The sequence below is a fragment of the Cygnus olor genome, chromosome 1 (assembly GCF_009769625.2).
Source record: "Cygnus olor isolate bCygOlo1 chromosome 1, bCygOlo1.pri.v2, whole genome shotgun sequence".
In the NCBI taxonomy this organism is placed as follows: Eukaryota; Metazoa; Chordata; class Aves; order Anseriformes; family Anatidae; genus Cygnus; species Cygnus olor.
The window spans coordinates 57,900,314-57,921,213 of record NC_049169.1 but is presented as its reverse complement, the minus strand read 5'-3'; the positions used below and the strand labels follow the sequence as shown (position 1 = coordinate 57,921,213).

General features: G+C 39.0%; 1 protein-coding gene across 4 annotated transcripts in view; it reads left to right on the top strand.

Annotated features, from left to right (window-relative positions):
• RFX4 (regulatory factor X4) overlaps positions 1-20,900 on the top strand; it is a 93,757-nt gene that overhangs the window by 35,815 nt on the left and 37,042 nt on the right. For all 4 annotated transcript variants that reach the window (XM_040559862.1, XM_040559869.1, XM_040559877.1 and 1 more), the window contains 7 exons: positions 6,890-6,951; positions 11,046-11,259; positions 12,140-12,217; positions 14,258-14,421; positions 16,818-16,918; positions 18,717-18,775; positions 20,035-20,179. In XM_040559862.1, coding sequence (XP_040415796.1) covers positions 6,890-6,951; positions 11,046-11,259; positions 12,140-12,217; positions 14,258-14,421; positions 16,818-16,918; positions 18,717-18,775; positions 20,035-20,179 — 823 coding nt within the window. The remainder of the gene's footprint in view (positions 1-6,889; positions 6,952-11,045; positions 11,260-12,139; positions 12,218-14,257; positions 14,422-16,817; positions 16,919-18,716; positions 18,776-20,034; positions 20,180-20,900) is intronic.

Below are 20,900 nucleotides of genomic sequence, written 5' to 3'. Positions count from 1 at the left end.
CGGAGACATGGTTATACTAGGAAAAAAAGTTCGATTCCAATATAGTTTGCTTTGCTCCAGGGCGCTTTGAGCTGCACCAGCCAGAGCCTTCTTTTATCACTATGTCTCTATGCCGAAAAGTTTTGCCAGCAGGACTGTTCCTCAAAGCATGATTAACACAGATTGGATTTACAGTTTCATGCTAGCATAGTATACGTTGACTTTTAAAAAGGACAGACAAGTTAGCATCATTGAAACCTCTTTGATAATGACACTGCAATGTGATTGCATTCTGTACTGCACACACCTGGAAATTGCCTGCTGTGCAGAGGAGATAAATCTCCTGCAGACGTATTATTTCCCCTGTACTCTCAATTTGCTTCCTAGTAGCCTCAATGGTAAGTGTATAGCAATGCCAAATTTACTTTAGTGCTCTCTTCTGTTAGTCTAAAATAGCAAGTGCTTTATTATGGACAATTACTACGTATGGAATTTTTAGACTTTTTCAAGTTAATATAGAAAAGAAAAATGGAGCTTGGTAAAAATCAATCTAAAGCTGAGGATGTGGTTTCTGTTATTGCATTGAAGGACCATATCAGTCTGTCAGCGCCATCTGAGCAGTCTCTGCTTTTCCTTCATCTCTTCTTAACAGCTAATGTTGCTGACTGAAGGACAGTTCATACCAGTATGACATTTCTCCCTGATTCCGAATCTTCCAGGTCAGCCTCCTCGGAGAAGTCCATAATAACCACGGAAGCAAGTGGTCATACTGGCATGGGGAAGGGTGGTCCTACAGGGTACTCAGAAAGCTTTGTCCCCCTGGTTCTGCTTTACAGATCCCTTGTTATTCCTGCAGCTTGCTGTCTATTGCCTTTTTCTCCTTGAGTTTGGGGAGTAAGAAAACCAGCAAGGACCCCTCCATTTCTCTAGAGAGACTTTCTCTTTCGCGAAGATTTGCCCTCTAGCAAAGGCATTTTTACAGGCTTTGCCACTTGAAGCATCTGGCTTCCACTCAGACCTTGGGCATGAAGCAGAGTGGCCTCTGGGCTGCTTTACCTCATGCCTTGTCAGCACGTCCCAGAGGCAGTTCGTACAGCACAGGGTCTGCCAGAGTGCAGGGATGCTGGCGCTCAGCCTTTTCCCACAGATACGCTGGGTGTGATGGCAGGAAGCACGCTGGCACCAGGAAAGAGCAGGGGGAGTTGTGCAGGGTTTTAGGTCTGCTTGGCTTCAGCAAACCAGCACAGAAAGTGGCTGTGGCTCAGTTCGGCGTCTGAGTCAGAGCATTCGGTGTTCGCAGCTTTGTTGGAATGCAGAAAGCCGTTTGATCATGCCTTAGGCTGAATTCCATCTGGCTGGGGGAAATGCTGAAGGAGGATATTGTTGGATGTGGATGAATTTGAGCTGAGGTCTCACAAGCTTCGCTAAAGGATCCAGTTCAGATGGAGTTCCTCGTGGAGTCTAATCTCCACAGCAGGCAGAATTGGGCATGGGCATTAAAGAAAGTGCCAACAGGCTTGCCTGACTTGCGTTGCAATATCAGTTGAGATGTATCAGTGCTAAAGTAAGATCTTATCCTACAGCTAGGCCATGATTCATTCCATAAAATGATGAAAGCGAGTGTAAAGAAATGGGAAGGTTATTGAATCTAAACCGACCAGAGATGCAGGGTGAAGCATACTAAATCTGTACACTATGCTCTTCCTTCTAGGGGTTATGCAAGTAAGTGAGAAAGGAGTAGGGTATAGACACAGTCATGCTGCTTCCCCTTTTCTTCACACAGTTTGGTGGATTTGGGGAACAGGAATGATATTTTGTAATGGACTGGTTTGATCGTGCACTTTCCTATCAGAGGGACAAAACCTTACCTGACCTTTTACGCAAGATAGTGTGCTGTCAAGCCAGCACCAAGCCCTTTGATCCAAAAGGTGCCTGTTAGCACAAGTCTTAATAATAGCAGATATCTCAGGACAGGGTTTTTAAAAGCACTGGAGCAGATGGGGAAACCCCAGAAAGATCCGGGCCAGAGCAGTAACAGGTCAGAGATGAATGACCCTGAAAATTTTACATTTATTATATAAGATTGAGGACATCAGGGTTGTTTTTGTTTGACAGCGCTGAAAATAAGGAAAGCGTAGCTGTGTGGGAGTATAATTACATTTGTCATCACTTCTTACTTTCGTCCTGCCATGGCAAAGAAGTTTAAGTCTGAAAAACTACAATAAATGTGGATAAATAAACCCAGATCTTCTGTCCCTGACTTCACAGAAGCAATGCATGCCCTCTAGATGTGGGATTGGAAACCTGTGTTGAGGTAAATAGAGCCAGGCCTTGTTATAAGGAGTTGTTATCAGAGGAAAGATAAATTATTTTGCTGTATTTGGAATCTCTCTAGAACTTCTCAGAGTTCCAGGTCCTGGAGCCTGGAATCAGTTTCTCATTCTGGCAGTGTTCAAATGCTGTGATGCAACTTAATTTGATTTTATTTCATTACCCTGGGAAGTTCTAGAAGCATGGCTAGAATTATTTCAAACAGAAAGGGACAAGAGTCATGAAGAATAATGTCCCTCTAGATCAGATGCACAAACAAAATGAGCATAAAGTCTTCCTCTGTCTATTGCCCCCAGAGGAAAATTTAACATTTTGACATAGGGAAAGAGGAAAAAAAAGATTTCAAAAGTTTCCTGATATCGCTGGTCTCTTACATACTTATTTGTTAGCATGAAGACAAATGCATGAGATGCTTTTTTTTCCCCCTCTGTTTTGTTTTGGGATGTCATCTCATGAAAAATAAAAACAATAGTAATAAAAAAAAAATAGAAAACAAAGTTCACAGTTTGGTAGTGAATCGAATAAGGAATGATGGGTCATAATTTAGGAATGAAGGTGTAATAGACAATGCACTTCTCATTTTAAAGCTGAGGCTGTCTACTTGTGTTTGAATCCCAGTGCTAGAGTTATGAGGATAGGTGCGATGGCAGAAATTACAGCTGGCAGTAACCAGGATGAAGGAATGCGCCTGTGCAGCCGTTTGCTGGTAACAGGACAGCTCCTGCATTTAGCCATGGCTAGGGTTCATAGGTTGTGTGGGCTACGATATAGACCTTTACAGAGGAAGTGCATTTTTCTAGTTGTTACTGATAAAGCATTCTCTCTGTTTCACGTGGGTGCTTAAGTAATTTATTTCACTTTTATTCCACTATTTTAAGAATGACCAAAAATACAAGGAAATAGATATTTCATTCAAGTTTATTTAGACACCTATGTTTCAAAGGCCAAAATGGGGTAAAAATCCTGTTAGCTCCGAGTTCAGTGCAATATATGTTGAATGTTGTACTACCAGCACTGTAATCTCAGTGTGAGAGAAGGATATGAGGCGACTCTTCCCTGCATTCACTTTGGCTGCCACATACATTCAGAGTGGAACAGGTACTGCCTGTCAGAAAAAAAGGATCCCTTGTGTTCTTCCTGTGCCATGCATCAGGATTATCTGCAAAAGGGTTAAACAAATGCAGACCTGGACCTACGAGTCCACTGGAAAGGTGAAAACTATACATGCGGTGTTTTATAATGTAATGAGTTCTGTCTGGCTCTTATCTATATGGCAGGCAATCGCCAAGAGAACCATGGAGTTGAAAGAAGATAAAGCAGTTCTTAATATATATGTATATATATTTAACCAAGAAAATCATGCAAGATCTTCTATAGGCAGAAGGTGAGAAAGGGTCTTAAGCAGGGCACAGAGGAAAGAAAGGGAGAAAAGAACTGAAGTTTAGTAACTGAGAAAGAAATTGAAGGAGCATTGGTTGCTGAGGCTAATATAGTAGGGGCAGAAATATTTGCATGTGAAACTCCTGGTCTGCATCTGTCTCAAAAACAAAAAGCGAAGTAGCATAAAGTAGTGCATAGAAGTCAAAATTGCCACATAATTTTGATGGAATATTACTTGGAAAATATAAAGCCTGCATCCCTTTACTCAGCATATTTCATAGGCAGCTGGATTAGTGGTAAATTTGGAGAAGAGTGGGATGAAATTTCAGTTCCATTGAGGGACAATCATAAAAGTCCCGTCCACTCCAAAATTCCCTTGGACACCACCCATGAGATCTTTTTACCGCTGCTTCTGTTGAGAAGCCAGCACTGCTGTGAGAACAGGGACAGGACTCCATTCAGAGGGAGGTCTGAACTGCATGGTCAGGCCTTGCTTCATTTCTGCTTATGCAACCCCACTGCAGTGATGAAAGGAAAAGAATCCAACTTGGTTTTCAGATCTAACCTGAATTTTTATGTCTGATATCTAGGAATGCTCTCCTCCCATCTCCTTTCAGATGTAAAATTAACTCATTTTCTCTGTAGTCAATAAAGACACAACCAAAATATGGTGTTTTTTACAGGGAGACTTTTCAGGCAGAAAACACGATGTAAAATCAACTTTTTGGACTCTTCTTTTCCCACTTATTTCAGTGTACAATGAACTCCACTTTGTCCTTCCTGCTCCGACTTCCTCTTTCCTTTCAGGGAAATCTCATTGCCTTTGGCAATATCATTGCATAGGGATTCACGTAAGTGTAGACAAATATAAACATTTATATTTAACAGCTAGTTCATTCCTTACTTGACTTGTTTCATTCCAAACACAAACACAAACACTGATGCTCATATGTACAGGCACCCAAGCATGAGTACGCCGTGCTATACATAGCTTATGCATGCTGCATTAGATCAAAGAATCCTGATGTTTTCTTTCAGAGGTTTGCTAGATTTTCTTTTGTAAATTACTGGTAAAGAATATTTTAAGAGACGCAGAATTTTGGCTGTATCCCGAAAGGTGTACCTCATTGTTTAAACATGTTGGATTTAAAAAAGAAACAAAAGAAAAGAAGAAGGATCATCTGATCGACTGCTCTGTTATTCTCCTTTCCTGATCACCTCTGCCCTGGTATGTAGAAATTGGCTGATTTATTTAAATCCCAGGAACTCCCACGGCATATGGTTCATAAAGTAGCATTTACAGTGTGCATTGTAACACTTCATCACTACTAGACACACTTTGAAAGTAATACGTGTTCATATTGTTCCAAAAAGAAAAATTAAGGTAAAAGTAAATCTAATATTAAGATTTACTTGTGAGTCTACTGCAGTAAAATCGACTTTAGGAGAGGAATGGAATTTTCTGAATGACAACTGCTACCAAAAAAAAAAAAAATCCCCTAACCCAAAAAGCCATCCTCAGAAAGTAGTTCTTCAACACTGCCTTTTTTCCCACAGCCTTGTGGAGCCCCCAACCCTGTCTGCAGAAAATGAAAGAGAGAGGGGTGGGATTAATGTGTAATTAAAGGGAATTTGGAAGGCTGAGATGTTGCGGAATGTTAGATCAGTAGCTGGAACAGCATGTGGTGTTCTTTAGGCAGGCTTCATTGAATCCATACAAAAAAAGAAAGAAGGGCTGCTTGCCTGTCTGCTCATTTATCAAACAGCTAGGCTGAACTTTCACAGCTCCACAAAAGTGTTTTACTGTTTGCTGAAGTTTTGCTCCAGAAATTAAAGCTGAACAACCTAGTGAGTCCGAGTCTATGCTGTGTTTTTGACAGAAGCCATGTTGTGCAAAGCTCTTGGAAACCAATGCAGGTCAATTTTTACATGATATGAAAGAAAGCTGATTGTATGTTTGATAAAAAATATTACCAAAGGAACAGTCAAATATGTGACATTGTAATGTCTTTATTTATATAGTACCTTTTGATCCAAATACACGTTCTAGAGCTTTCAGTCATCAATCAGGATTAAATATTTACCACTGTGGCAAAATGGCTCACGGGGAAAAAATCTATATCATTTAATCAAACTTAATTGACATTTTCTTCTGGTTGAACAGTTGTATTCCATCTCGTATGTCTGCTTTCTTTTAATGCTACTTGTTTTTCCCCCCAAAATAGGAAACATTTAGCAATTTATATCATGCAAACACAATTAAAATAGGTTACAAATTAGAAAAGGAAGAAATTTCTCTCATAAGTGAATCTTCAAGGCTTACTGTGGTCTTTTTTGCATGACTGTTCCGCCAGATGAATTTGCTACTGCTGCAGACCACACTGAGAATCAGGTTCAATCCTGCAAGGTGCTGAGAGCTACCTTCCCAGCAACTCGAGCAGAGCATTTTCATCAGCAGTAGCCTGGTTGACGTAGGATCTGGCTACTGAAGGCACGATCTACATGAGTCAATCTATTTCCTTAAATGTATCTGGTGCTAAAGAAGTTTTGTTTTACGGTAGCAGTGTTCTTTTAATCTCAGCTGACAGAGTAGAGTCCAGATTCTTGACAATATCCTGCTGTTTCTGAGATGCACTTGTTTTCCATAGAGAATAAATTGATTATGAGCTATCTTTACAAATGCAACAGTGAGTCTTTGCTGGTGTAAGTAGTGCCCCTGTCAAATAGCAAAATCTTTTCACAGAATCATCTTTTAGAAAAGGGAGTCTTTAATGGCAGGGAAGGACTTTAAAGAACTGTTGCCTCCAAAACTCTCAAAAGGAAAGTTTCCTCTAGTTGCAGCAAAAACAAGTTTATTGATCCTGCAACTGACATAAATAAATACCCAGCCAATTCTAAGTACAATCCTTGTAATTTTAGAGGTAGAACTGATCTTAGATTTTAAGGAACTATGTTCTGCTCCAGTAATTTCAGAAAGTCTTTATTTAAACTGGTGGTAGTTAATAGAATTATACTGAATTTAAAAGCTTATTTCTCTTTTTTTCAGTAATGAAAAAAATGAAAAGCTTTCTTCTGATTTCCCCTTCCATGTATTTTGGTGACATAGTACTTTTTTTTTTTTTTGTCTTTACAGTCTGTAATAAATTCTTACCAAATGTGCTTTTCAATTTTTTCTAATATCAGTTCTATTCATTTGCAGATAATAAGGCAACAGTTTCCACAGCTAACGACAAGGAGACTTGGAACCAGAGGCCAATCAAAGTAAGCAGTGTATGGTATACTATCATCTTGTACAGGGCCCCATCTGGCCCTGGCTTTACTCTACTGAACATCAGGGAATGATTTGTCCAATTGGGGAATTAAAAACTAACTTTGATGGAGGTTCCATTGCAGTTTTTACATTGTCTTATTGATTCAGCAGTGATAGTCCTGTGTAGGTAGTCTAATGGAGATCTTTTACTGATTTCATTGCCAATATTTTCCATGTTGTTTCTATAATTCTTCTTCTCAACTCACTTTACACAACATAAAGGGCATTCACACCTAGCACTAGTAGAGCTACTGTTGGAGGCTGGGAAATGACAGCTGGTTAACATAATGTTTCAGTTTAGTGGATAAGTGGCAGAATGCTATGTGGGTTTTAGGTAGACTTATACATTGTTCTAAACTGAAATTGACCATAAACCTGGATTTAATGACCATTTTTTGCTGTGTAATGAAATCCAAAGTATCTTTAAGTGATCAAAGAATAAGTTTATTACCTTATCCAAAAGATGATACCTCTGAAAACAGTTCATCGTAATTCCAGAAGGAGAAATAGATTCAGATTCACTCCTCCTGCAGCTCTAGGAGTCTCTCAGAGGGGCAAGATACCTTTGATCAACTGACAGAAGGTGACTTGTGTCTGTAAAAGCAACGTCTCTTTGCTCTCAATGAGGCTAAAAATCAGTGAGACTTAACAGCTCGTGCATTTTTTCCCCTAACCTGCATGCCTATCAGAGGGGCTTTCAGGTCACATACTCTTCTCATGCCATCTTTGCAGTAGTTCTGATTCCTATCTAGCAAGTAAGGAGTTTCTGTGAACTGCTCTGCAAAATCCTTGGTCCCTGATAGTCCCTGCTCGCCCCTGTGAGGGAGATCATACATAGTCATTCATATTTCACAGCCTCAGTAGGTATAAAATTGAATTCTTCTGGTCCAAAAGATGATAACTACATCAGTAGTTAACACTCCAATTATTATGGCATACAAAGGAATCATTTGATCCATTGAAGAGGAGAGGTATAAACACATCCACAGCATTACCTGCATAGTGTACTTCTTTACAATAAATACACTCCTTGCTAGACCCAGCACAGCTACAACTGAGCTCTGGTTTTGTTTTCATAAACATCTGATGCATTCCAGTTAAACATTATTACTTTATGCTTTAACACTTCAGTCCCTTTATCACCAACTGTGCTGACCAATTGCTGCCAGTCAAAGATTTTCATTCCCCTTCATTTCTACTGCCAAGGAAATTTGGCCATAGAAGTGGTTAAGATCATCTGATTTCATACTGTTCTGCCTTCAGTCTTTTTATAGCACTGCTGCCTTGTAACATTGCAAAGTTCAGAGCTCCAGTGGCACTATACTCTTGGTCATCAGTTGTGAGGCTTTCTCTTTTGCAGCTGGGTTTATTGCTGTAAGCATGCAGATGGTCTCTATCACACTGAGCTTAAAAACAGTTCCACCACAGGTGAGCATGAGAAAGCATCTAAACATAAAAGTTGATTTCTTTCTGTCCTGCAGCTTGAAAGTCTCCAATTATACATACACAAGAAGTTACTTAAGCTGATGGAAACTATATGGTGTGAAGGGAATTTTATTCTTTCTTTAAAGGAGTGCTGCAGGTACTGGATCCATGAAACGAAAAACTATTCAGCTGTTTACTAAAAGAATGATTGCATGGCTTGTGTGTTGCTCTCTTACAGATCAAACTTTCAAGCCCTGCTTATTGTATTAAGGGGTGTTTTCTTGTTGTTGTGGTGGTTTTTGTTTGTTTGTTTGTTTTCTGTTAGGAATACAGAGACGTGTTCAAGAAATAATCTTTGTGAACTGCACTAATGAATTTTTGCCTTTTAGGATGTTACAATTACTTAAGGAGGAAGCAGTCTGGAAAAAATTCTGTGTTAATTTAGCTGTTGCTGTCTGCATGATTTCAAAACTAACTGGAAAACTATTTTATGTAGTGTACTACCAAGTGAAATATACTGGACAGGGAATAATGCATAGTGACATTCTATTACGTTTCTGAGTCTTTCAGTCTTATTTTTCTTTCTTGAATTGATTTAGGGGGAAACTTGATGTAAGAGACTGACCCCTGTTGAAGTTGCACAAACGTCTTGGTCTCCCTAGAACTTCTGCTGTCCTGCCTGCTGTGACCTTTTCCTTCTTCCCTTTCCCTCAGTAACTTGTGGTGGTAGCTCCCAGTAGCATTTCCTTTCCTCTTCCCCAGCCCTAGACATACTGCTGAGGCTCGCAGGGCAGATGTAGGTAGGCTTTATGGCTGTTACACACAGTGCGTGTATGACAGCTGCTAGAGACCAAAGTGGGGACTTGAGCTGCAACCTGGACTTGTTACTAGTCAAGCTAAAAGGCCAAACTTCTACATCTGGTGTTATAGCCTTTTATATTCCATGTAGCTTGGCAGAAAGAGAGTCTTGTCGTCTACCTGTAACAGGGTAGGACTGATCTGGAGCCTGGCTTCTGGTGTGGAATATGCATTTTGGTCTAAGCCCTGACAGGCAGATTTGGAGCAGATAGTGTGGCTTTCTGAGGTACTAAAGATAGGAAATCCCATTCATATCGTGTCAGCTTTTTTTTATTTTTTTTAAATAAATCTCACCTGGATTATTCAATATTGAGCTTAAGATAGCTTTTATTTTTAATGGATGATAAGGAACATCCCAAGCGGGCATGGTAAGGGAGCAACATACAGGAAGGTTCCTGCAACTCCCCAGGCCGCCTCTCAGCCCATCTGTGCTGGTAGACAAGATTAGGGCTTCCAGCTATTTGCCACTACTTTCGGTTGGAGATAATGGCATGTGCTGATTTGCGGGTGAATGACTGAGTGAATCTGCTATAGGAAAAAAAAAATCACCTTAGTTTAAGCTGCCATCATTTAGATACTGCTCTTTCACTGTTTTAATTAATGACTTTATTAAAGCTGGATGATTTTACCTAAAGCAAACTAGGGCCCATTCAAGTGAACTGATGTGCTGGTGGCACTCTGAAATCACTCCCCAGCAACTGTCTGGAGAGGATGACAAACACCTGGAGATGGTAACCTCTCCTACCATCATAGCTGGGTCCAGAAGTGAGAGTTTCACTGTGGTCTGATAGGCTGTAAGGAGAGAACTGGGAGGTCATTGAAAACCCCCTTTAGGAAAGTAGGGTCAATCAAAGGTACAAGAGCGAGACAGTTTTATGATGCCTTTTCTAACAATTAAAAATTTAACTGTTGTGTTGGTCGTACTTACAGCTGAGAAAATGAAGTAAATATTAGCAAAATTATGGAGTGAATAAGATTATATTTGCTGCTTCGATGCAAGGGTTAGACAGGATAATCAGTGCTCTCATTAACACCCATAATAAAGCTAAGCCATAGCACAAACTTGTGCCATAAGGCCACCAATCCATTCTTGTAGCACAGCCACACCATGCGACTCCCACTGTGCTCTGCTCAGGCAGAGTTACAGTGCTGTGTAGTATCCTCTGCTGATCTAAGACCAATGATGATGCTAAGTTATTAAGCAAATAATTTCAAACTGTACATTTCCTAGTGTTCATTGCTTTCAAGCACAAGCTTCCCCCACCCCAACGTGTTTTCAATTTTTCAAACATTTCTGATAAGCTCATTTGCAGTGAAGACTTGTGCTACTCAGGGATCAAAACAGTCTGAGAATCAGGGAGCTGAAACAACAGAAGGGCTTGTCCAGAGGGTCTGTACCTCTGCTTATTGCTAAACTAAAAGAGCAGCTGCACAGCACAGCCCTGCCAACAAGTAGCTTTAGGATGCTTTTTTTAATAATAAGAAAAAAATAGAAGTCTGTTATTGTCCTGCCCTGCAACAGTCAGCTTTATTGACTCTGAAGAAAGCTCCTCTTACCACAAGAAAATAAATTTGAAAACCCAATTAATGTATTACCACAATGTTCTGCTACTGAATCAATGCTTGTGAATAATAAACTATCACAAAGTCCGTTTTGCTGTAGAAATTATTAGCATTGTCAGTTTCTCTTACCCCCGTATCTTTTTATTTTTTTGTACTTTCAAACAATCCACTTTTTAAAATGTACATCTCTATGTATCAGGTACCACTATTATGGAATTGCAGTGAAAGAAAACTCCCAGTATTATGATGTGATGTATTCTAAAAAAGGAGCAGCCTGGGTCAACGAAACGGGAAAAAAAGAAGTGACCAAACAGACAGTGGCGTATTCACCACGATCCAAACTGGGAACATTACTGCCAGAGTTTCCAAATGTCAAAGATCTAAATCTGCCAGCCAGTCTGCCAGAGGAGAAGGTAACACTTTGGAAATATTTTCTCGGCCTGTCTTGTTTTTTTGTTGTTGTTGGATTTTTCCCTCTGCTCTGGATGAAAGCTTTATCTAATATATAAAGACTTTAAATTAGATTGAGTTTAATAACGCTCTGACTTTATTTATGAGGGGCTTAATTGCTTCTTATAATAGTAAGAAATATTTTCCTTAGCATAGGCAGCTGACTCTATCAGCTGTACAACGTCTAAAGCCTACGCACAGTCTTCTTTTAAAGTTATATTGCATTCAGCTGGAAAGGTCTGAGGGTAACCGGATAAATCACTAATTACTAGACCCCAGATTTCTGTTTTTGCAGTATGTTATAGTTCCTTAATTTCTGAACCCATTTGTTGGCAAACTGAGAAAGATTTCTGATGCTTTCTTGAGGGGAGAGGGACTTAATGCATTTTGTATCCTTCTAGGCTGGAAATTAAGAGAATCCTATCTGCACATATGACAAAAGTGCTCTGACTGCTCTTGGCTGAGCTTGCTAGTTTTCTGATGCTATTCACATGTGTAGTATCAATGTAAAGTGGACAAAAGAATAGGGTTTTATAGTTCTTTATGTCCTAATTAGGGCCACATTCTCGTCTTTGATCTCACTGAGGCTTTTTGCTCCTCTTACATTTGAAGAATCCCCATTGACATAGAAAAATCCATGAATTCAAAGGGAGAATTTACTTTTAAGAAGAAAACTCATCTTAAAGCTAATCTAACTATACTCTGATTTCATTATTTTTGCAATTGTGCTTAGGTAAGATAAGAAAAATCTTACTTTTTTGTGTTCTATATTCTTATAGTTTTAAAAGCGGATTTCTTAAAGTAGAATGATCTTTTGTGTGTCTCCCTCTCATTCTTTTTCAGGTTTCTACCTTTATTATGATGTATAGAACTCACTGTCAGAGGATACTAGACACTGTAATAAGAGCAAACTTTGATGAGGTATGGTTAGAAACTGCAGTTGTAGTTTAATGATACATGAGGTATTAATGGATCTGAGAGCTTATTTTGAATATGATATTACAACCTTATGGTTTTATGGTGGCTAATCCTTTTCATGAATAATGAACAATAGCTATACTTGAGTACATAATATGTCAGTGATAGCATTAAATCTCACTTATAACACTGTGCGAGTTAGAGGAATGAAAGCAGTGGGAATGTTTTTGTCTCTCCATCAGGATTAAGGTAGCAATATCGCTTTACAAGATGTTGGACAATCCAATTCTTACAACTCAAAAAGTGTGTCCATCACCACTTTTCTAAGCTTTGTGTTTGAACTGAGCTCTGTCTGAAGAAATTCTTCCGAGTGTTCAGCACAAACCCAGGGCAGGTGCCGCAGCCAAAATGGTAGCAAAAGGTCTCTACTGGTCTTTTAACAATGGGAAAGGAGTTGGGGGACCTAAAGCTCCCTGGACACCCCAGTAAGCCTGTAGCTTAAATTTCCAATTCCTCAGTTGTAATGTAGTACAGCTAGGAACACACACTGCTCAGCAGTTGATACGATCCATTAGAGATGGATAAGATTTGTTCCTGCTGGGTACCTGACTGAATCTGAGGGTTTTCCGGCAGTGCATGCATACAGCCATGTAATTAGAGCAGAATGGCTACGAACATCAAACATTACTGGAATGCAAGAAGTTTTGTATCACATGTGCAGAAGGCCTCTTTTTTGGGAAAGCAAATCTGACTGTAGAGGTGCTGAGGGCCTGATTCAAATATAACACTCAGCTTCTGGAAAAAGTCAAAGGAAATGGGTCTTTTGACTGCCTTCTAAACAATGGCAAGGAATTCCCTCCTTTTCCCCATCTCACTGCTTAATTTTCACACTATTTGGATTTAAATCTGCAGCTCTTTTAAGTCATTGCACCCAGGCTAGGTGTTTCCATTCGAGAGAACTATTTTTTTTTAGTATTATTTTACATCTTTTCACATTTTCTAATGTGTCTCCCAGATTTGGTCCTAGCCATGTTTAAATGGGAACCCAGAACTTTAATATAATAATTAAATCTGACATACGGCTTAGGGAAAACCAAACAAATCTCCCTTCCCTTCACTCCAAGCCAATTGATTCATTCACATATACAGGAAGTTTTACTAGATCAGTCTCTGAACACTTTCTTAAGAGTAGGATATTATATTTTGCTAGGGAATCCGTTTGTCAAGATCAACGATGGGGAAGGGGCTGAGAAGCAAAAATATGTAAATGGCAAATATTTCTTACCGCACGTAGTGCAGTTATGTATTTCAAGACAGATTGTGTGCGAAAGGTTTTAACTTATGAATGCTGGTGTTCTGACCCCTGTAGAACTGACTATATCATTCACTGAGTAATGCCTTTATTTCCTAAATTAAAATTTTCAGAGGCATATTTTGCTGTTTCTGAAATCTCATTTTCTTTTTTTGCCTTTCTCCATTTTTTCTCCACTTTTCTTCATAGCAGAAGAGAGAAATAAGAAATCGTTATGGCTTTTCTTTAGTCAGCACAACAACAGTTTTTAAGAACTCCAAAGTATAGCGTTTCTTTCCAAAATTAAGGCAGGATATGGTATATTAATCCCTGTAAGCCACGTGCTATCCTCCTCTCCCTCCTCACACTAAGCCCTAGATGACATTCCTTAGTATAAAGGAGTGGAGAGCAAAGAGAGAAAAAGGCTTGATATGTGGAAGCAAACAGTTACATTCACTAGTCATTGATGGAATGTAAAAATATGGTACCTGTGGGCCTCTCAACTGTAGTAACCAAAAGGTACCCCCTTACCAACTCCGAATGCCTCCTTGCCCTTTGGCTCATTATTCCATTCTGTGCCAGGTTATACTATACACCTATCTAGTTAAGGAACATGCCTTGCCTGTGTTGTATACCATCAGTCTAGCTGTGGGGCTGAAACAAGCTCTATATAAACAGGGTCATTTAAGAAGTGTATTTGTGGCCTTTTGTTGTTTTCACTTAAACGTCCCTGCTTCTTCTCATGATTGCAGGTTCAAAGTTTTCTTCTGCACTTTTGGCAAGGGATGCCTCCTCATATGCTGCCTGTATTGGGTTCTTCAACTGTAGTGAATATAGTGGGAGTTTGTGACTCGATTCTGTACAAAGCAATTTCTGGGGTTTTGATGCCAACGGTACTGCAAGCATTACCCGACAGGTCAGTATAATTGGCAACACCGACCACTTCCAGCTCAGCTGTCTTTATGTCTTTTCCTTACAAATGACACCAGTTCTCAGAAAGCTGCTTGTTGCCACCTGTTTCCTGTTTAAATCACAGTGTCAATTCAACAGAGCTGAACAGCTGGCACATTTGTGAAGAAATGTTTATATTTTACCAACACTTGTATTGCGAAAAGTGTGACATTTTGTGTGATGAAGGATAACACTTTCTTTGTTTATTAACATCAAGATGATAGTCATGTCCCAACTTTCAGGGAATATCAGAAGCCTGCAGGCTGCAGAATGCCACATTCCTGTTTTCTGAAAGTTTCAGACTCTTTTCTGCTAGTCTGGTATAGCAACATAACAGGACGCTGAATAATAGTGACAAGAGGAGCTGGCCTGGCTGCTCTGTTTGTAAATACTCCCATGCATATTCCAGCACTGCAACCTAAGCATTTGTCTCTGTTTACACTCCTGGAACCCAATTGTTACTCTGCTTGCCAAGAGCAGAAAATATGAAGATCGTACTTGTGAAGTCTCAGACATCCTCGATTAATTTAAATGCTATGCTATGATGAACAGTTGCATGCTTATTTTAGGATCACTTTATTAATATTAACAAGTATTTGAGCCCTTTGTTTCAAAACTCACTTTTCTTTTCAAATCCGCATGGTAGATCTCATCTGTTCTCTCCCTACCAGGAGCTCACCTGAGTCCAGGAAGTCTTAATTATATAGATAAAGCAGAACAAAGATCAACATTTCACAGCAAAAAGTGTAATCACTGCAAAGTGCAGCTGCACTGAGTGCAGACATGTTCACCTCTTTGATTTTCCTAATATAAGCATCAGGAAACTTTCTTTTTCTAAATGTCTCTATTCACCTTTAGCGTTGTTTGACTGATGATTTTTAGAGGTTGAGTAATTTGTTAAGTTTATTGCTCTAAGAGTTTATTATTGGTGTTGTATATTTGGCCTTCAAGATTTTGACACAGCTCTAGTTACAGCAAATATATTTAAGATATCATTCTGCTCTCCTAAACTGGTGAGCTTCATTCATACTCTATGACTGCTAAAGTACTGGCAAAGTATTTTTTCCATGAGAAACCTGTTATAAGCATGGGCTTTCCTTGATAAGACATGTACGTTTTTACAGGCTTTGCCCCTCACCCCCCTAAAAATCTATTTCATTGGAAGGATTAAACAGAACAGCAGTCCTTTTCTCAAGCTGCTTAGTTCTTTCATAGCAAATAAGGAGAGACTTGAGTGTGAATATAGACTTTTGTAATGCATATAAAGGGCCAGATTGTGGCTATTAAGCCATAGCCTGCACTGGAGGGGGTGAAGAAGGGTCTCATTGCAATGGAAGCTCCTGAAGGAAATCTTGCTGACTCAGCCAGAATCCTGAGGGACTTCCTGGGAATGAATGTTGGCTGTACAAAAAAAAAAAAAACACAACACTTTTTAGTGGGTGCAGCAGTTGTCATCCATCCCCTGTCCTGTTAGGTGTCTGTATGGAGCCGACAAGGCCTATGGCCACAGTTATTTTACCACCTATGTCTTCAGTGCAACGTGTTAGGAGTACAAACAGAAAAAGCTACCTGGCAGAAAGAAGGAAAGCTCCTTGCATCTTTCCGTTGTTTATGTATCTTGAGCATTGCTAGACGCAGTGCTGCTCAGACTGGCAGAAACAACTGTTGGGTTCCCCTCCATCATACCCTGAACTTTTTCTGGAAACTGTCATTTTATACTGATCAATTTACAAGAAGAAGGGCAGAATGAACTTGCCTCCAAGTTTAGAAGGAAACGATGGGGCCATCCAGGAAAAAAGTTATAAAGAAGAAGACGGAAATCTCATCTGTCTGGGAAATTTTCTGTCCTCTGTAGAGCTAAGCAGGCAGGTCCTGCATCACCCCCATGCTTGGTCTAGAAATTCCTGCCCATCACTGCCACCCACTCACTGCCTTCAGCCTGCAGCATAGCTGGTTACAGCTTCACTTACGTGTCCCTGTGTCCATTCTTATAAATATGGGCACAGCTGACCTGAAATCCAAAGCTTGTTCTATTGTCTTCTTTAAAGAATTGTGATTTTATGGTTTTGTTTGTACAGTGGGAATTATTTTTTATTTCAAGCTAAAAATACCATTTATAAGTACCAATATAGTGCAGTACAGAGACTTTGATGCTTTGTGAGCTTTTCAATGTGCTGTTATGTTTAACTTTTCCTTGAAATATTTTCAGAAGCCTTTCTTCATGCCTACAGACAACAATATGTTCAGCAACTCTGCAAAAGAGTGAGGTGTCAATAACTGACCCATAGTCTTTACATGTTTTCAGATTTTATAGTATAAAGCACAGAGTAAGTGCTTTGATGTAGTGATTTCTCTTTTCAGTTTGACGCAGGTGATCCGAAAGTTTGCAAAGCAACTGGATGAGTGGCTGAAAGTAGCTCTTCATGACTTGCCAGAAAACCTACGAAATATCAAATTTGAATGTATGTATTGACAAATCTCTCCTGTTAATCTGAGAAATATGTAATGTTTATTGATGACAAATTAATTGGAAGTACAACTAGTGTTCTTTTAAGAATTAAAAACTGACAGCGTAAAAATCTTGCATTCACTTACAATCATCACTTGGTCCTGAAAACCAGTTTCATTTAGTGAAATGAGGCACTGCTCAAAGTGAGAAGAATTGCTTTTCCTTTCTTGTGGGTTTCGATAAGAAATTAATTTTGTTGATAGTAAGCAAACATTAGGGATGATATTAGGCAAAGAAAATTATTAAACAAACCTTTAGGCTAGCACAATTTGAATACAGCTTGAGGCCCTTGCTCAAAAAAGTGCCAGAGTTAAAAATGAAGGAGATCAAATTACCCTGTCACCACAGGAAAGGGCACTAGTCCTATTCAGATGTGCTTTGTAGATGCCTGCAGTGCACATCACCTATTGATAAAGCCTGCTTTATTTCACGGCTCTCAATTCTTTGCCTTTCATGAGCACTAAATTCCACACCACAAAGTTAAAGGGAAAAAAAAAAAAACTAATTTAGGAGAAGGATTAACTATTTTGATCAGCACGGAAAATTAGAATTATATTTTACTGAGAACACTCAGAATGTAAATTAGCATAACTCATTCTAGTTTGTTGAGTGTTGTTCATTAATTCATTTTAAAAGTTACAGAAAGTCAGAGCTGCGAATATGCCTTATCTTATCTTTGTTAGTTCAAAAATATCAAGAATCTGCAACAGTAAAAATCTTTTCTAGTCCTGTAGGGAGAGAGAGAGACGATACATTTTCCAGTCGTTCTTGAACTGTACTCTTTAAGTGCATCTATGTACAGTACAGAAAGAGCACCTACTCTGTCGCTACATCTAAGGCCTGTTTGGATAGATTTGCAGGCCTTCTGTGATTGTATCATTAGGAAAAACCTGAGTGCATCCTAGTATATACATGAGACTTTGTCACTTCTGCAGTCAGATCATCTAATTCAATCTCCTGATCAGAATCTGTGAAAGTGTATATAGCCAATAGAAGTACTGACAGAAGTAACTGCAAGCCTTGGTCATATTTGCAGCTCTTAAGTCACAGGCTTTAGACAAAAGATACTCAATAAAACATTTTAAAAGCCCAGTTTCCAAGTAGTGGAAGTATCTTAATACAAGGTCCATATCCCCTTGGAAAAGGCTAAAATAAGAGTGGAGAACTGGCAAGTACCTCCTGGGCCCTCTTTTGCCATAGCATGTTAGTCATCATGTAATCTCTTTCAAAAGCTTTGATCAAACTTTACCTGAAACTTTTAAAGATTTTAGCTCCTACTGATCCAGTCAGAAGACTTCCCCAAAACCTGTTTGCAGTAAGACTTAAACTTTTCCAATTTTCAAATATAATGTCACTATCGTTACCTTATGCCCACTCATTCTTGCACCAACATTTTTCTTCCTGTTAAATAGTTCTGTCTTTCTGGTTTTCAGTTCCTTTGTGTTTCAAGAGAAAATTTGTTATGCTGAACAAGTGAAGCTCTTCCATTGTCCTCTACATTTCTCTTGTCATCTCATTATTCACAGCATCTATAAATCATCACTTGTAATATGCCTCTGTAAAATTGATTTAGTATCCAGATTTAAGGTTTTAGGTCAAGGTTTAAGCTAAGTTAAAACTGGATACATACTGCCACAATTGTATGTAAGAAACTGGATATATTTTTTTGTTCTGATTTTAATTCAGTATTTTCAGAAATGTTTTTCTTTATTTAGCACAGTATGTAAATATGTATATTTTCTTTCCCATAGTGTCCAGAAGATTCTCACAAATACTCCGGCGACAGACGTCACTAAATCATCTCTGCCAAGTAAATATTTCAGTTAGTTGAGTTTGCTGAATGACATTTTTACTGACTTTTTAAATAATTTAATAAATTGACAGTCTGAACTTTACCCGAAGAGGGAGAGATCATGTTAGCAGTTTGTCTCCAACATTTATTATGACCATCTCTACAGAATCAAAATATAATCAGCAAAAATGTTTTGCTAGACAACTGGCAACCTCTGATCATTAAATTCAGCAGAAAAATCTTAAGAAACAAATTTAGAATTTGGTTTGAAGAGTTGGTTCATTACCATGAATTAAATGAGAGATGTTTCATTGGTCTCATCAGGGCTTGGGTTAGGCCTATTAACAAAGCAAAAAAATTTCTATATGCCTGACAAAAACTTCAAAGTCTAGTTGTATAATATAAATCTGATGGAAAGTAGTAAAATAAATAAATAAATAAATAAATCACTGAAATTTTAAACAGAAATATTCTTGCAACCATAGCACGTGAACATAAGAAAATACCCTGAAGTGTTTGCTTTTCACCAGTCAGTTTAGATTACAATTACCTGTCAAAAAATCTTGAGGCCAAATTCTGTGTGGTATAAAATGGGTGGAGGATGCATTGAGTTCGTTGAGGTTTCATACATGTATTGAAGCAGACAGTTTGCTTACCCTATCACATTTAAAGATCCACATTTGAAAGGTATATCCAACACCCCAAGTTAACTCTGAGAGTCAAAAAGCCCACAGGAAGATGCTTCTGCATTCTGTGTCACTTCCTTTCCTATCATCCATCCCATCCTCCCCATTATCAGCAGCAGAACCCTGTCTCAACCAGACAAAAGGTGGATCTGATGCAGGGGCAAACGATCTTCAGCCTTTTCTTGTGGCTGAGGGAAGAATGGGAGTCTTCATAGTCTGGGAGGGGGCAGGTTGCAAAACTGTATGGGGTTTGTTTGGTTTTGGCTTGATTTTTCCTGTTGGTTTTGAACTGAAGCTGGTTAAGAAACCAACAGAGCTGTTGTAGATTGAGGAGTCCAGGTGAGGGTTGCTTTTTTGGGTTTGTGGTGGATGAGAGCAAAATAGTTGCAGTTGATTAAAACAGGCAGAATGACTTGGGAGTTCTCTGTGGTAAGAGGACCCTGTAACAGCCATAAGATATCAATCTGGTGGATGGGGGTCTGCGAGGAGAATCAATTTAGCAAACCTAGCCAAGGAGGTGTAAAAGGGGGTAACACTTATTTTTTAATCTAATAAACCATGAAATAATGAATAGATTGGATTGGATTACAGGCATCAAGAACAGTGATCCACAGTGCAGACATCACGTTTCAAATGCTGGAAGACTGGAGGAACGTGGATCTGAACAGCATTACCAAACAAACCCTCTATACTATGGAAGACTCACGGGAGGAACACAGAAAACTCATCATACAATGTAAGAGCCAAACCCTCAAATAAAGCCAGGTGAACTTAGTTTCCTGTTGCTAAAAAAGCTCAGTGGAAGTAATGTTGTTTCTGCACCCATTGGTTTGCTTGAAGTCTTAGGATAAATAAGGAGGCATTTAACAAAATATAAGGCAAAGCCCTGTCAAGATCTTATATTTCAAGGCATAGATCTGTGCAATCCTCCATTACAAAGTTTCTTTCTACCATCTGTAACAACCAGTGACACAGGACATGCACAAAAATTCAGTTTTTTTTCCCATGGACTTGAGCAAAGTATTTCTATGCATTAACCATGGGATCTGATGAAGTCAGTCTTCCCTGCTGTAAAATTTTGGGAGAGTTGTCTTTTGAAAGCCTTTGACACCAAAGTGGCTGTGTATTTGGGTCCCTCGTAAACTTTTATTTATAAACAGCTCCATTTTACACAATATTTTCATAAACAAGATAATTTAATGGGGTGAAGCTTTCTTCCTGAACTTTTATGAATAAATAGAAGTCCTGTATTGAGCAAGCTCATTGGCAAATTTAGATTCTGCTTAATATAGTGAAGGGCATGAACTGAAAAGTGACTTTGGAGATGTTGGCAAATTGATTTCAAAGATCTTATTTTGTACACTGGGCACTGCAAGGTTGACATTGGCTCTTCTCCCACACCCCTCTCGTCTTTCAATGCTATCACTAAAAGTCTTCTCTCCAGTTTAGGGATTGGC